We start from the raw sequence: 13,350 nt of genomic DNA, 5'->3' as shown, positions 1-13,350 counted from the left end.
AGAGGTTGCATTAGCTTTCAGCAAGCCATCTGTTTCCTAGCCTCTTATTCTGCAGGAGAAACTCCATTTAAAAATATTCTCTAGTGAGAACAAGCTGAGTGGAAGTTCCCCCTTCAGGGTCTCCACTGAATTACTACATATTGCCCCAAAACATCCCAGCAAAAGATCAGCTTCTGCTACTACAATGGAAGCTTTGCTTCGTTATCTGCATGATAACCTGCATCACTGTATCTTAATAAAAATCAGTGGCAATACTCAGTGAACTGCAATGTTCTCACAGTTCTCTGTAAGCCTTAGCAGAAACAGTGTTTAACAAAACACTGTTTTTAAAGAAAACACCATTTACATAACACATTACATAAATGTGTTAATAAGAAAACCATACAGAACATCACAAACTAAGTCGTCAAACTATACCATTGACCATAGGTTTATCTTAATTGTTTAAAATGAGAAGCAGCAGCATTACATCTCTGCTCATGGTACTTTGACATGAAACTTTTAAACCCGCACTTCATGACACACCTCATAAGAACAGGGATGAGATCTGGTCGATGCTCCGCTTTTACTACTGCGGTCTCCTCAGAAATACTGAAATGGACTATTTCTTCTTTAAAACTCTTATCTTCCAGTAGCCTTTGCAAGTTCTCTCTGAGAGTAATAAACATTATTTGAGGGCAGGTAGGGGTTTATAAAAATAAATGCACATGCATCTATATCTAATTACCTACCTATCTAATCTATGCTGTGTATAAGATATTAAAGTACTGTGTTCCCACACTTTTATCAAAAAATATTTTAAAAGCTATCAAATTCAAGCTAATTCTGTAGAAAAGTACCTCCTGGATGCATTCTGAAGAGATTATTCAACCACAAACTACACTTTTATGCTGTCACTTTCTCTGGGTGGTTATAAATCATCAGTACAAAAGAACTCTTTGAAAATGATGCAACTACTAAACACACACTATTCTGGGACAGAATGAAAGTGTTGTCATTTTCCTGTAAACAGAAGAGAGACACTGACCAACCTTGAGATCTTTTTTCCTGTTTTAGATAGGAAACATACAGCTGGCTAAAATTAAAATTTATACGTATGTCTTCAACAAATACAGGAAAGTCTTTCTCTTTGAGGCAACTGATCCCAATCAGGCTTCTGATATGACAATAGGCTCATTCACCAATGCTAAAATAATACAAAAGCTTTTACCTGTATGGCAGTAGATGAGGATGCTTGTATGTCATTATACAGTCAAGAGCTATTCTCTGTACATTCTGGTCTTGATGGGACAGTAACTGCAAATGACAAAGAAAGAAAATGAGTCCCCATCCAGAAGACAGAAGTACTTACCGAAAATAGTGAAACAACCCAAAGACTCCAAGCTCAAGCAGGTTTTGGACTAACTTATCAAAATGGAAACAGAATATATGTGTTGTCAGTATACAGCCAAGATGCGAATACACAACTGTCACTCATAAAAAGTGAACATGGTTGCTGGTAGTTCATATATACTTTTCCCCTCCATTTACATAGGATAGTTATGATATTTGGTTTTTCATAATAATCCTTTGGACCGCTGTCAGCTTGCGTTTTCAACCTCCAAAACCAGTTACCAGTTGTGTATCTGGGAAGACTGGATTAAGAAGCAAACTACCCAAACCATCCCAAGACACCTGTATTTCTTTCCTGTTACAAGCACAAAATACTCATAAAGACTTGTCACACAAAGTCTGAGATCCATCCTCTCTTGAAGATGACTCTTCCTAACCTAGGCACTAAGAAATACAGATCATTTCCCCAAGTGGCATTCTTATCAGTTCTTCAGTCTCCTACCAAACAGCACAGGCTAGAATCATCAAAGGTCACTTTGCCATGACGTCCCTATGCCAGATGGACATATCAGCCATGACAACACATATGGTAAAACACAGAAATGGAAAACAGCAATTAATGAAGTAATATCTCTTCTTACGTCAGGCTGTTCTTCACATGCTGTTTTGACCCCTACACATCTGTTCAGTATCTTCCTAAGAATACAGGCAAGCAAACACATGGACCAGCTCTTTTCCTAAGCAAAACTCTGAGGTCGACCGAAACAGAATATTCATTAGATTCTCTAATTTGGGGACTAACGAATGGACCTTCCAACTCCTACACCAGGTACCAGTTCAAATCCAGGGAAATAACAGGTTCATATCATTTAATACAGTTCTACAGCTGTCCTGGTTTAAGCAGGATAGGGTTAAGTTTCCCCAGCAGTGGGGGGGGAGCTCTAGCCGGGTTATTCAGATACCATGCAGAGGTCACATCCTGGCAGGTCACATTTTTCCTGGCGCGGGGTGCACTCGTGGTTTTGTACATCGTGCTTCTCACTGCTGTATTTGGTAGCTATTTTGCTCTGTTCATTGCTATCACTATTACTGTTATTGTTATTGTTGTGGTTTGTTGTGTTGCTATTGCACTGTTGTATTAAACCTTTCCTTATTTCAGTCTTGGGGCTTCGTATTTTCACTCCCTTTGTGGTCTCAGACCCCGGCAGGGGCTAAACCACCACAACAGCCCACTGACCGCAGCCTCAGAGAACACAAATTGGGAACAATTAGAGCAAAACCCAACGATCTGAACAAATCCACAAATCGTGCACCAACAAAACCCAATAAAATTAATAAAATACCCTTCTAAGGAGTGTAGGATAAAGACTTAGAATCGCTTCTCAGAGTCATATTTTTGACAAATCCTTCAGGGAAATTCCTCAAAAAGGAATCTTATCATACTAAATATTCTTCAGGAAGAAATTCTCTTTTCCTTTTATGGTGCAAAATGATCTGTTGTTCACACTGCCTGTACTCTTGGTAGACACAACACTGCAGGACAAGGACAAATCTCCTTGGGTCTTCCCCAAGCTTTGGATTCAAAATCCTCTTCCAGATCCTGCTGTGCAAGTGGAACAGACTCCCTCTACAGCAACTCCTCCACCTTGACAAAGACTACTACTTGCCTGCTGCCAGATCTGTTTGCATGAGCCACTCCTGGCAAAACAAGCCAGGTATCTCAAGCAGGTCTTTCTCATTTCAAGTGAAGCCTGCTAGGAAGCCCTCTCAAGAACAACTCCTTTTTCAGCTATCATGGCTGGGTTCAGAAAATTACAGGTTTCTGCAGTCTCAGACACTGTGTTCAAATAAGAATGAGTTTATTTATTAGCAGTAATTCTAAGAGTCAGAAAATAGCATCACCTGGGTATATAATGCATTCAACTTCTGCTCCAGATACAATGCACGAGGATTTGAGAATTTAGAGAAAACTTGTAAGTGGGCTATTAGCTGCCTGTAAAACAAACCAAACAATTATTTTTCAAAATGACCAGAGACAATCCTTCATATCATAAACAAATGGGGAACTTATTAAAATTGATTAACAAGAAAGGAAAATAAAAAACAACACAAGAGGATCCCAAGTCTACAGGCCTCCATTTCAGAGACACAGCAATAGGTATCCTGTTCCCTCTCCTAAACAGCTCCTTCCAGATATCGCTTCACTGCACAGATAAGGTCATTTCCTTAGTAGCACTAGATGGGCTCAGCTTTTGATGAGAAAGGAATACAAACAGTCACGATGCAGCTGCCAGTTCTTTCTGCCAGAACTTTCTGCCAGCTCAGCCTGGAACACCAAACAGGTGAATTTACCCCTCTATTTATTCACTTGTCCTTAACTGGTGCCCATTTCGCTCCTATCAACATTAAGGGCTGTATTTAGCCACAGACTGTGCTGCACTTATGCCAGGCTGCAAGCACAGGTGGGGTTCATTTCCTCTAGAAGTGGCTGTCACCCTATATCTGCCCCATCTCCACTTTGCGGGAGGAGAAAGAGGTGACCAGGATAAGGAAGGTGTGAGATCTCCTCTACCATATGTGCTGTGGGGCTGGCAGAGGTTGTCCTCATCCAGCTGCTCCCCCTGGTAGTTTACACTGAACTCTCCAGACACTTAGCTGGGCCACCCTCGTCCACGGCTGGGCTCAGCCAAAGGACGAGTACAATGCCTTCTGGCAACTCCATGCCGAGCTTGGGATAGGTGTAGGTCCTCCCGCTGCCTCAGCCAGACCTCATGGGCTGCAGGGTGCAGCCCTGCGAGGGCTCTCCTACTGCAGCACAGGCCTGACTGCATGAACTGTCCAGGGAGAAGACGAAGGGAGGTCACTCCAGAATGCATTAACATGCCTTTGGTAAATATTTTATGCCTTTGTTACCGCTACCAGGAACTAATATTTCCACTGAAGTATGTGGACATTTTGAGATGGAGGTTGAAAAAAAAAAAATAAAAAAAATTTTGGACTGTCAGTCACTGTACTTTAATTGCTGCTAATATGTAAATGCAAGCCAGAATCTGGGAACAAAATGAAACACCTATAAGACACCTGGGATTAAATGACAATTCAGGTTACATATCAAATACTCATTGTGTTCCAACATGTAAGGTGACATTGTGATAGTCCTCTGTCATTACAAGGGCCATCCAAAAGTGGCAAAATACAAATCTTTGTAATGCATTTGTAACAGACATTTGACAAAAAAGACTCTAATTAGAGAAACTGTGGAGAATTCATACAAAGAGTCACTTTCTCCATGTATTCAGCATGGCAAACAATGACATTACAACAGCATGTAGCTTCAGTCTAAAACACCACCAAATAAAAAAATCTTTGTCCCTAAGACGACCGGAACTGGGATTTATAACAGGTAGGCAATGGCAGATTTCCAATATTAATACACCTAAATGAATAGTCGCATTTTTCAAAGTGTTTGGCAATGTCTATGGTTTTAAAAGACCAACAGATACACACAGAGAAGCCAGAGAAATGCAGGTACAATAGTCTCCGAAAACTTCAGAATGGCTTCAGAATACCATGTAATTTTTGCTTAAAGTAACACACACCACACACTGTCAGCAGGTAATGAGACAATGACAGAGCCTGGGCAGGGTCTTTGGATGTTTAGTAGCGTGCAGAAAGGGTTTCTGACTCTAAAGTGCTCATAATCCACTGAAAAATTATGAAGGGCAAGCAAAAGAAGAAAAAGGAATATATACAAAAACACAGCTTTTATCTCAACAGGAGCTGCTGAATCGACCTTTCCATGAAAGCACTAGCAAGGGGAAACTAAAAATACTTACTTAGCAGCAGCTCTTCTTGTTTTCTTTTTCGGTAATCCTACAGTAATTGGTTCCCCTTCTTCCTGTTCTTCTTCCTCCTCCTCCTCCTCCATAGCAACATCATTCCCCTCTTCACTGGGTATTTCTTTTGCTGCTACTGTACAACTAACTTTCTTTCTAAGATCCTGAGATGGAGCCACTAATGAATCTGCTGGGTAGTACTCGTTTCTGTGTTTAAAAATAAAAAAGAAGGAAAGAATTAAGAAACATAGCATTTTTCAGGGTTTCAGGGCAAGAAATACTAAAAACTCCGCAGTCCACCATTCTCGTTACTAATGGCACCATGTCTTGGAACATGCCTAAAAATTCCCAAAGCAGCATATTTCGGCAAGTATATGCTTCTTTGCCTACAAGTTGCAGGGATATAAGGCTGTGACCAAATACACTAAAGGAGACTGGAGGTACCTGGTGGACAGAAGAGAAACATGAATCACTGAATTACTGGAGTGTGTAAAGAGGTTATGTGGAGGACATGGGGATTGTTTGCTCAACTGGGCAGGAGAACAGTGAGTATGGCAGTGTGAGAGTAAGTGAAAAAACTAACCTACTGCAGTATGGTTCAACTTTTCCAGGAAGGCAAGCAAAACAGAGGTTTTCTAATCACAGAAAAGGAATATCAGAAACCTTCCCCTGCCATGAGATTACATGTACCCAATGTGCATCACACTATCTGCTACGTACATGCATGCAAGCACACCACTGCTCTCCCTCAGGGGCTGAAAACTGAATCAGCCTCTAACAAAATCAATATTTTCCTCATCTTGTCTTCTGTGATTCCAAATTGAAATGTATTTTCATTTTTAAAAAAAAGGAACATTTATTTCCACTGAAATCACTCCCTAATGAAGTAATGAGGCTGTGACAGTGTCAAGTCTATAAATGAGAGACTGAACAGCAGAAATGTACTGCCAGTTTCATTTCAGGCTGCTTGTGTGATGTTTCTAACAGAATCCACATTTCAATCAAAAGGTTATCTTAACTGGAAACAGACATCTCATCAGCCATACATTTAGGAAATAAAGTCTATAATGGGATAGCCATAGTCTTAAAGCTCAGCAACACACTGAAAGCAATGTGTCCTCTCAACTTAAAAATAAGTCTTACTTACCTAATAAATCTCAAAAGAAGTGGGGAAAGTTCCCTTGACCTAGGCTCCACTCTGTCTGGAAACTTATACAGTGCTTTCCACAGTAGAAAACGGAAGTTTGTGTGGTCCAGTCGCTCACTGCAATCTGTTCTAGTCCTCAGCTGCTCCAGGAAGACAGTTCCCACCCCTCCTTCTGGCACCTTCTCACTTTCTGTTTCAGCAGTGCTTTCCTCCTGTTCATCTAGTTCACTTTGCAGCTCCATTTCTATAGAACAGATGAAGAAAATCTATTCAGGTTACTTCATAATTACCAGTAGCAAGGGCTCAGTCCCCCATTACAAAAGTAATACTTTTGGTGACATGTACCTGTTTAGACAACTGTATTTAACACTGACCTGAAAGATCCACATTGCTTAGAAAGTACTCTAGAATGTCTTACAGCCATGATGCATCTCAATAAAGCTCAATTATCTTGAATATAACAGAGAAATCCACAAATGGCTGTGTGCTCATGGCTCTATCATGAAATCATAGATTCCATACACCCAACCTCAAGTGCTCACCCAAGAAAGACACTGTTTGCAGGAACTCCACTGAATCTATGGAGCAGAAAGATGGTCAGCCCCATTATACTGATTTTGTCACTGCTCCTGATCAGTCTGGGCAGCACCAGACTTAAGCCGGGACAGAACTGCTGCATGGCTTCCCACAACCTGCAACTCCCTCCTGTAAGGCAGGTACCTTTTCTATCTACTTCATGGTGTTCAGGACAGGAGACAGTTTTTCCCCAAGCCTCTCCATTCCTTCCCTGGACATGACGCTGGTAGTCAAGAGTCCTGGTTCTGAATTCCCCCATCACATGTAAATTTGGGGCACATAAAAACAGAGTCATGTCATTCACAATTAGCTGGATTACTGTCATAACAATATTTAGGAGTCATGACTTACCAGCATAGGTAGCAGCTCTCTCCAACTGTTCATATAAGACCTTCCAGAACTGTTTATTCTCCATTTCCTTTGCATAAGATCTAACAAAGCGTAAGACAGCATGAAATTAAAAGGAAAATTCGTCACTATCAAAATACGTCATCACTAGGCAAGCTAACAACTAATACAGAGGCTTTGATCACTGATTTAATGTGGGTGTCTGAAGACAGACATCTGCATGATACAGCTGTAGCACTTCCTTGCCTTTACTCGTGGATCCCAAATGTCAATTGTTATTAAAATAATCTGGTTGTATCTCATGACTTCAAAGGAACTCAAATTGAGTGAAAATGTTCTTAAGATTTCTACTGACTTCTGTACAGTGACATCATATAGAACCAAAGGAAGAATTAGCATGGACATATCTTTTGAAGAGCTAGTTTAATTTTTTTTATTAGTTCACTAGTTTGAAGGGGAAAATCCCATTCTTTTTACTCACACAAGAGAGTGGAAAAACCAAGAAGATAAAGTCATGCTGAAAGCAGACACTGATTTCAGTATTCAGCTTTGCTGTCACCATGGTGAGACTTCCCTACTCTTTAGTAGGATTTAGAGGTTTTCCAGTAAGGACAGAAAAGTCAGAGACAGGGAAACTGAGAGGGACTTCTTGCTCGTTTGAGCATTTGTGAAACACTAATCAAATCCTGCTACCTTTGACTGAAAACTCTGATGCTATTTGACTATATTTGTTGCAAGTTCCCTTTAATAGTAAGAAAAATCAGAAACTAAGTTAGAGTCTACACAGGTTGTGATTTATTTGAGAGATGAAATTTATTTCAGATGATTTCACATTAAGGTTCTCATACTCAGATCTCTCCAAACCAGACATTTTTACCTCAGCTTTTTTTTCACAGAACAATGGAAGGAATGTTCTGCGAGACAAGCACAGGTTGCAGCATCCAACTGCATATACTTACGTTATGAGTTCAATTACAGGATCCCAGAGAGGGCTGAAGTTAATATAAAGCATTCCCAGTAAATACCGAAGAGGTACCTAGAATGACATACAATACCATCTTGTTGAGACATAAAAACCAATAGTTAAAGACCTGTCAACCTCCTCTAACCTTTCTTCCTCTCAAAGACGAAACTTTGATCAGAGAAGTTCTCAGAAGTACTACAAGTAATGAAGCAAGTCACACACATCATCACTCCTTGTCTCAGAACTGCATGAGAAAATCTAGAGCCCATTTACTGTAAGCTGCACTGAGATCTAGTCACCATACCTACCTACCATGAATGTGCAAAAACCAGTTCAGCACAGCAGATAACCTAGATTGCCTGCCTCCCTCTCGAACTTCAGGGCTGCCATAGCAGCATTAGGGATCTCAGAAAGAGGAAAGTTTGCCCTGAGGAGTCTTCACTGCACTAGGCCTAGAAGCACGTCCTCTGGACTGGCTCCGCTGACCTACATGCAGTAGGACTGACCTACAACCCTTCCTCAAAGGAACTTACAAAGCTCACAAAGTTTACAAACTTATTTTACAAGGTAAAAAAATTATACAGGTATAGCAACAGCCAGAAAAATAATAAAAGCAACCCCTTCCCACAAAATCCACGTTCATTTAACTAGCAAAATTGTGACCTTCCAACATCTAGAAAGTGAGGTCCCCTTTAGCTCAATAGCAGAGGAGATTCAACAGTCACAGATATACAAGATTTTCACCCTGCAGCAAGATCCAGAAGCTAGGCTCTCCATTGGCCAATGGAAGTCCTACCAACATTCAACCATGCTGAGGGTATGGCAAGGTCATGATTTTGTATTTGCTCACAACTCACTTCTCCTTGGAATCATTTGCTTTCCTTTCCATGATATCAAAACCTGATTAATCCGGTTGTGGGCCATTTATCTAGATACCACCGCTGTTCTGCTAAATACCCAAGAGAACACAATAGTCCCAAGGACAATGGGAGCTGTGATCCCTACTAAAAAGTTTTCTAAAACCTAATCTGGGAACTAACTGATATTTTTATGAACTCTTACTAAAATTCTGCAATCCCTGTGATGGAATAAAAACATTCTCTTGGAATAAAGGAATGTGACAACTGCTTTTTGACAATAACTACTTACCTCCTGCAAAGATCCACTTGGTATTGCAGACTGCACTATATCACATCTTAGTTTCCTCAAATGGAGGAGTTTCTCTCTGTAATCATTCACTGTTGCTGGCACAAGTTCTGCTTGGAGCAATATAGCAAATAATGGCTGGAGTTCCCCTGTGCCATCACCCTGAACAAGCAAGTGACAGGCATTTTGTTAAGAGTATCCTTTTCTCATTGACAGGTATTTCAACAAAACTACACAGAGTCCCAGCCATTTTGGATCAAAGAACAAAGTCAAGGGACTTGCTCTGGTTTCCACCACTTAGGCATAAAAGCTCACACATCCAAAAACATCAGGACGCAGGAGGACAGAGATAAAACTGGAATGTGAAAGCACAAAAGCAGAGGAATACCTCTACCAGACACATGCTTTGTTTCTGCAAAGTGGAAAACAGTTCACACACAACATCAAACACAGATGCCTTTGAAATGTTAAATGAAAAGTTTTAGCCCTACCTGAATCTGTGTAGAGGACGGATTCTCAAAATGGTTTAGAATTCGAACAGTCAATAGTCGGACCTATCCAAAGTGGAAACATATGTCAGAAGTGTTCAGGAGAATGCAGGCTACATACACAGACGCAGATCCACCTACACTGAGGTTAATGTTTTGCACAGGAGGCTTATTTCACTAGGTTCCTCCTACAGTTGAGAAACAGATGAGCTCCTGTAGTCTAGCTGGCAATGCAAAAATTAGTACATTGGGCTCCTGCTCCAATTCACCTCCAGGGAAGAGGCAAGACTTGCAGGACTAAAAGTTAACTTCTGTTAACTCATGGTCCACAGCAGCCTCTTAGAAATGGACACAGTCCTAAACAGATACTATGGAAATAATAGCTTTACACAGTCTCATGTTTCTCCTTTCAGCCTTTGTCACTTAACTCAATTTACTTAAATTACATCGGTAAAATACAAGTTATCTTGCACATACTCAAAAAAGCAGATTACCTTGGAAACACCAGTGGAAAGATTAGGATGCAACTTCTCAAACAAGTCCATTAGGTTCCCTTGGGAAAGGGGTTCCTGGCAGCCACACAATACCAACCTCGTGTAATAGAGATCAGCCAACAGCAACGCAGAGGGGTCTGAAGGGAAATTGCTAAAACAACGGAATGTTTTATTAGCATATAGAGAGTACTGCAACAATACAGATATTTGAAAATAAGGCAGTAGTGACAATAACAATATTAAGGGAAAATTCCACAGGACTTCAGACACTGCTGGCACCAGCAGGCTGGCAAAGTCAGACTTAACCATCATGCTGGCTTGCAGTCTCAAAGCCCAATTACCAATGACAGCCCAAGAACCATGAGATTCCTCTTTTGCGTTAATCAGGCTTGTAAAGCTGGGGCTAGCAGGCTGGACCCACATACACACAGCTGCAGAAAACAAATCCATATAGGTCAGAAGAGGGCTGCTGCTACTGCCTAGGTGCCCAGTCAGTGATCAACAGAAAAGAAATAATCCAGGCTTAGGTGAGACACCAGGAATCCTGTCTGCCCACAGGACCTTCTGCTACCTTACAACCCTTGCTCCAAGCAGGTTTCACACCCCCAGCCCAAAGCACTAGACTGAAGCTCTCTGCCAAGACTCCCTGCCTGATCTGGGCAAGGTGCTTCATCTCCATCACACCTGGCCTCACACATGGGCATGGTGATTTCCTAACTGAACAGGATGTTTTGAAGCTCGAGCCACCAAAGACTTGGAGATGCTCCAGCACAACAGTGATGGAAGATAACAAGTTTAGCAGGATTTGCTGGAGAGAGATCAGCGGTCTCCCTTAATCCCTCCAATCACTCAGTTACATGTGCTAATTATAAGTAGAACAAGTCAAACAGAGCACACCAAACCTCCTCCCCACTGTGAAGCAAGCACACACGTGGGTATGTAAGGTCATGGGGGAATCCCAACACCACCCACAGACTGCAGAAGTTCAGGCATTTGACACAATTCAAAGCTGTTCCTGTCCCTCCTAACATACAGTTATTAAGTGTAGCACTCTAAGGTAAAATTAGAACCAATGAACTTGACACACTACCCTGCAGCTGCCTAAAAAAGCTTCAGTTTGCAGAGAAAACATGATTGAACAGGCACTACATCTACCTGGCTCTCCAAACAAACAGTGCCTACAACATTGACAATTTACATAACCACAATACTGAAGCAACATGATGGCGTAACAGAACAGGCAACACACAAAGAGGCATTTAACAAGCCCCTACATAAAGGTAAAGTCAACTCCTTGCCATACCAAGGAGAATCACAAAGGATCACAGACCAGGCAGAGTTTACTTACATCACCAAGCTCTTGACACGCTCCACAGGTAACAAATGGAGTACTTCAGAAGACTCTGCCAAACTAAGAAGAGTACTTACAGCTTGGCAGGCCACAAACAGGCTTCCTAGAGCAGAGAGAGAACAAGAACAGCCTGTATATTTACTCAGCTCCCAGTGATTTGTGTTTGTATGGTGCTTGCCCACCCTGAAATGGCTGGAGTCATAGAAATAGTGTAACATATGGATCCCAGAACTGGCATGTGTATTTTCTAACCATTATCACAACCCATAAAGGAAATGTTCCTCTGGCTATCAAAGTAAGTGCCTACTCTAGCAAGTCAGCATTCAAAGCTGTAAGCAGCTCCCAGTTTGCATGTTTCCATCACGCCTGCATGCACAGAGAGCAGAGATCTGGAGCTAAGCACTCTTGCAGGAGTCTCAGTAGAGCTCTATGCTATAAATGGCACTCAGAAATTACAAAATGCTGCCCAAACTGGTATGAATGCAGCAAAATAGAAGCAAAATATATATGGATGCTACCACACAAGTGCCTAAAAACTCTGGCACTTCAGCAATGCACTACTGTATGACATCCTCAAAGCTGTCCCATGTACTTAAAGACTGAATATTTGTTAGTAAATAGTTAGTGGGTTTGCTGAACTTTGTTACAGCAATTGCATCTCCTCCCTAAACCTCTCAGCCTCCTTTAGGGATGAAGGGTTTCCCAGAAGAACAGGAGAGCCAAAGCCCTTCCAGACAAGAAAGGGGAAGGGCAATTCCTTTCCCCTGACACTCCTGAAGTTAACAAGTAGGTTGTTTAAAAAAACCCAAAACAAAACAATTCCCCTCTCCTTCATCTCTTCCCAAGCAGAAGAAACACTGTTCCTAAACCAGGCAAAGTGAAGAAAGTTTTAAAAGTATATAATTTTCTTACACACTACCAGCTGCCAGGGAAAAGAAGGGGAAGGGAGCATTAATTTCCCATTTATTCCTTTGAAAATGTCCCTCTATTCCAAGCTGCTTAATTCCCCAGGTGTGTGCCAAATCCTGCTCACCATTAACATCCATAAGGACCTCCTCAAAGAGAGGAGAAGAAACAGCAAGTAATGGCAGGATGAAGCTTTCTGCATCTATAGTGTAAGGGCACAGGTTCCCAAACTGTAACCTCCATACCATCTGGTAGTAGTACGTCTATGCTGGACAACGATAGCAGCTCCCACCTCACTATAGGCACACCTATATGATCAATAGGGTAAGCACTTCCATGCAGGCAGCTACCCATGAAGAGCTGCCAGGGGTAACTTACTGTTGCTGTCTCAGTTCGCAAGCCAGCTTCCCTGCACTCCACAGCAACTGTCAAGAAACACCCAGTTCTGGGACTTGCACTTTGCCCTGGGCCTCAGAGGCCAGGCAGGTCAAATAGGGAGCACAGGGCTGGGGTGTGCCTTCCACAGGCAGTGAGAGGAGACGAGTCCTAGCAGAAGGTGAAAGAATTGTAGAGATAATGGAGCTGGAAAGAATGAAGGAGGATGAAGAAAGTGTCCAGGAACCCTACTTTGGGGTGAGGAAAATCAAGCAAAGAAGTGTAGGACAGGACAATAGGAGGCAGGAGCATAGGACTGAGGTTGCATTTGTTTTCTTTTCTCTTGTGGGCAAAGGAAGAAATAGCAATGTGCCTCCTGCACACACA

General features: G+C 41.7%; 1 protein-coding gene across 2 annotated transcripts in view; it reads right to left on the bottom strand.

Annotated features, from left to right (window-relative positions):
* The window catches only part of UTP20 (UTP20 small subunit processome component), a 63,226-nt gene that overhangs the window by 35,527 nt on the left and 14,349 nt on the right, over window positions 1–13,350 (bottom strand). For both annotated transcript variants that reach the window (XM_074870856.1, XM_074870857.1), the window contains 11 exons: window positions 11,680–11,785; window positions 10,332–10,482; window positions 9,841–9,903; window positions 9,353–9,511; window positions 8,199–8,275; window positions 7,243–7,322; window positions 6,316–6,559; window positions 5,169–5,375; window positions 3,235–3,325; window positions 1,211–1,296; window positions 526–651 (listed from right to left, as the gene is read on the bottom strand). In XM_074870856.1, the coding sequence (XP_074726957.1) occupies window positions 526–651; window positions 1,211–1,296; window positions 3,235–3,325; window positions 5,169–5,375; window positions 6,316–6,559; window positions 7,243–7,322; window positions 8,199–8,275; window positions 9,353–9,511; window positions 9,841–9,903; window positions 10,332–10,482; window positions 11,680–11,785 (1,390 nt within the window). The remainder of the gene's footprint in view (window positions 1–525; window positions 652–1,210; window positions 1,297–3,234; window positions 3,326–5,168; window positions 5,376–6,315; window positions 6,560–7,242; window positions 7,323–8,198; window positions 8,276–9,352; window positions 9,512–9,840; window positions 9,904–10,331; window positions 10,483–11,679; window positions 11,786–13,350) is intronic.

The sequence above is a fragment of the Strix uralensis genome, chromosome 5 (assembly GCF_047716275.1).
Source record: "Strix uralensis isolate ZFMK-TIS-50842 chromosome 5, bStrUra1, whole genome shotgun sequence".
In the NCBI taxonomy this organism is placed as follows: domain Eukaryota; kingdom Metazoa; phylum Chordata; class Aves; order Strigiformes; family Strigidae; genus Strix; species Strix uralensis.
The sequence above is the reverse complement of the archived record's forward strand: the minus strand, read 5'-3'. Positions and strand labels throughout refer to the sequence as shown.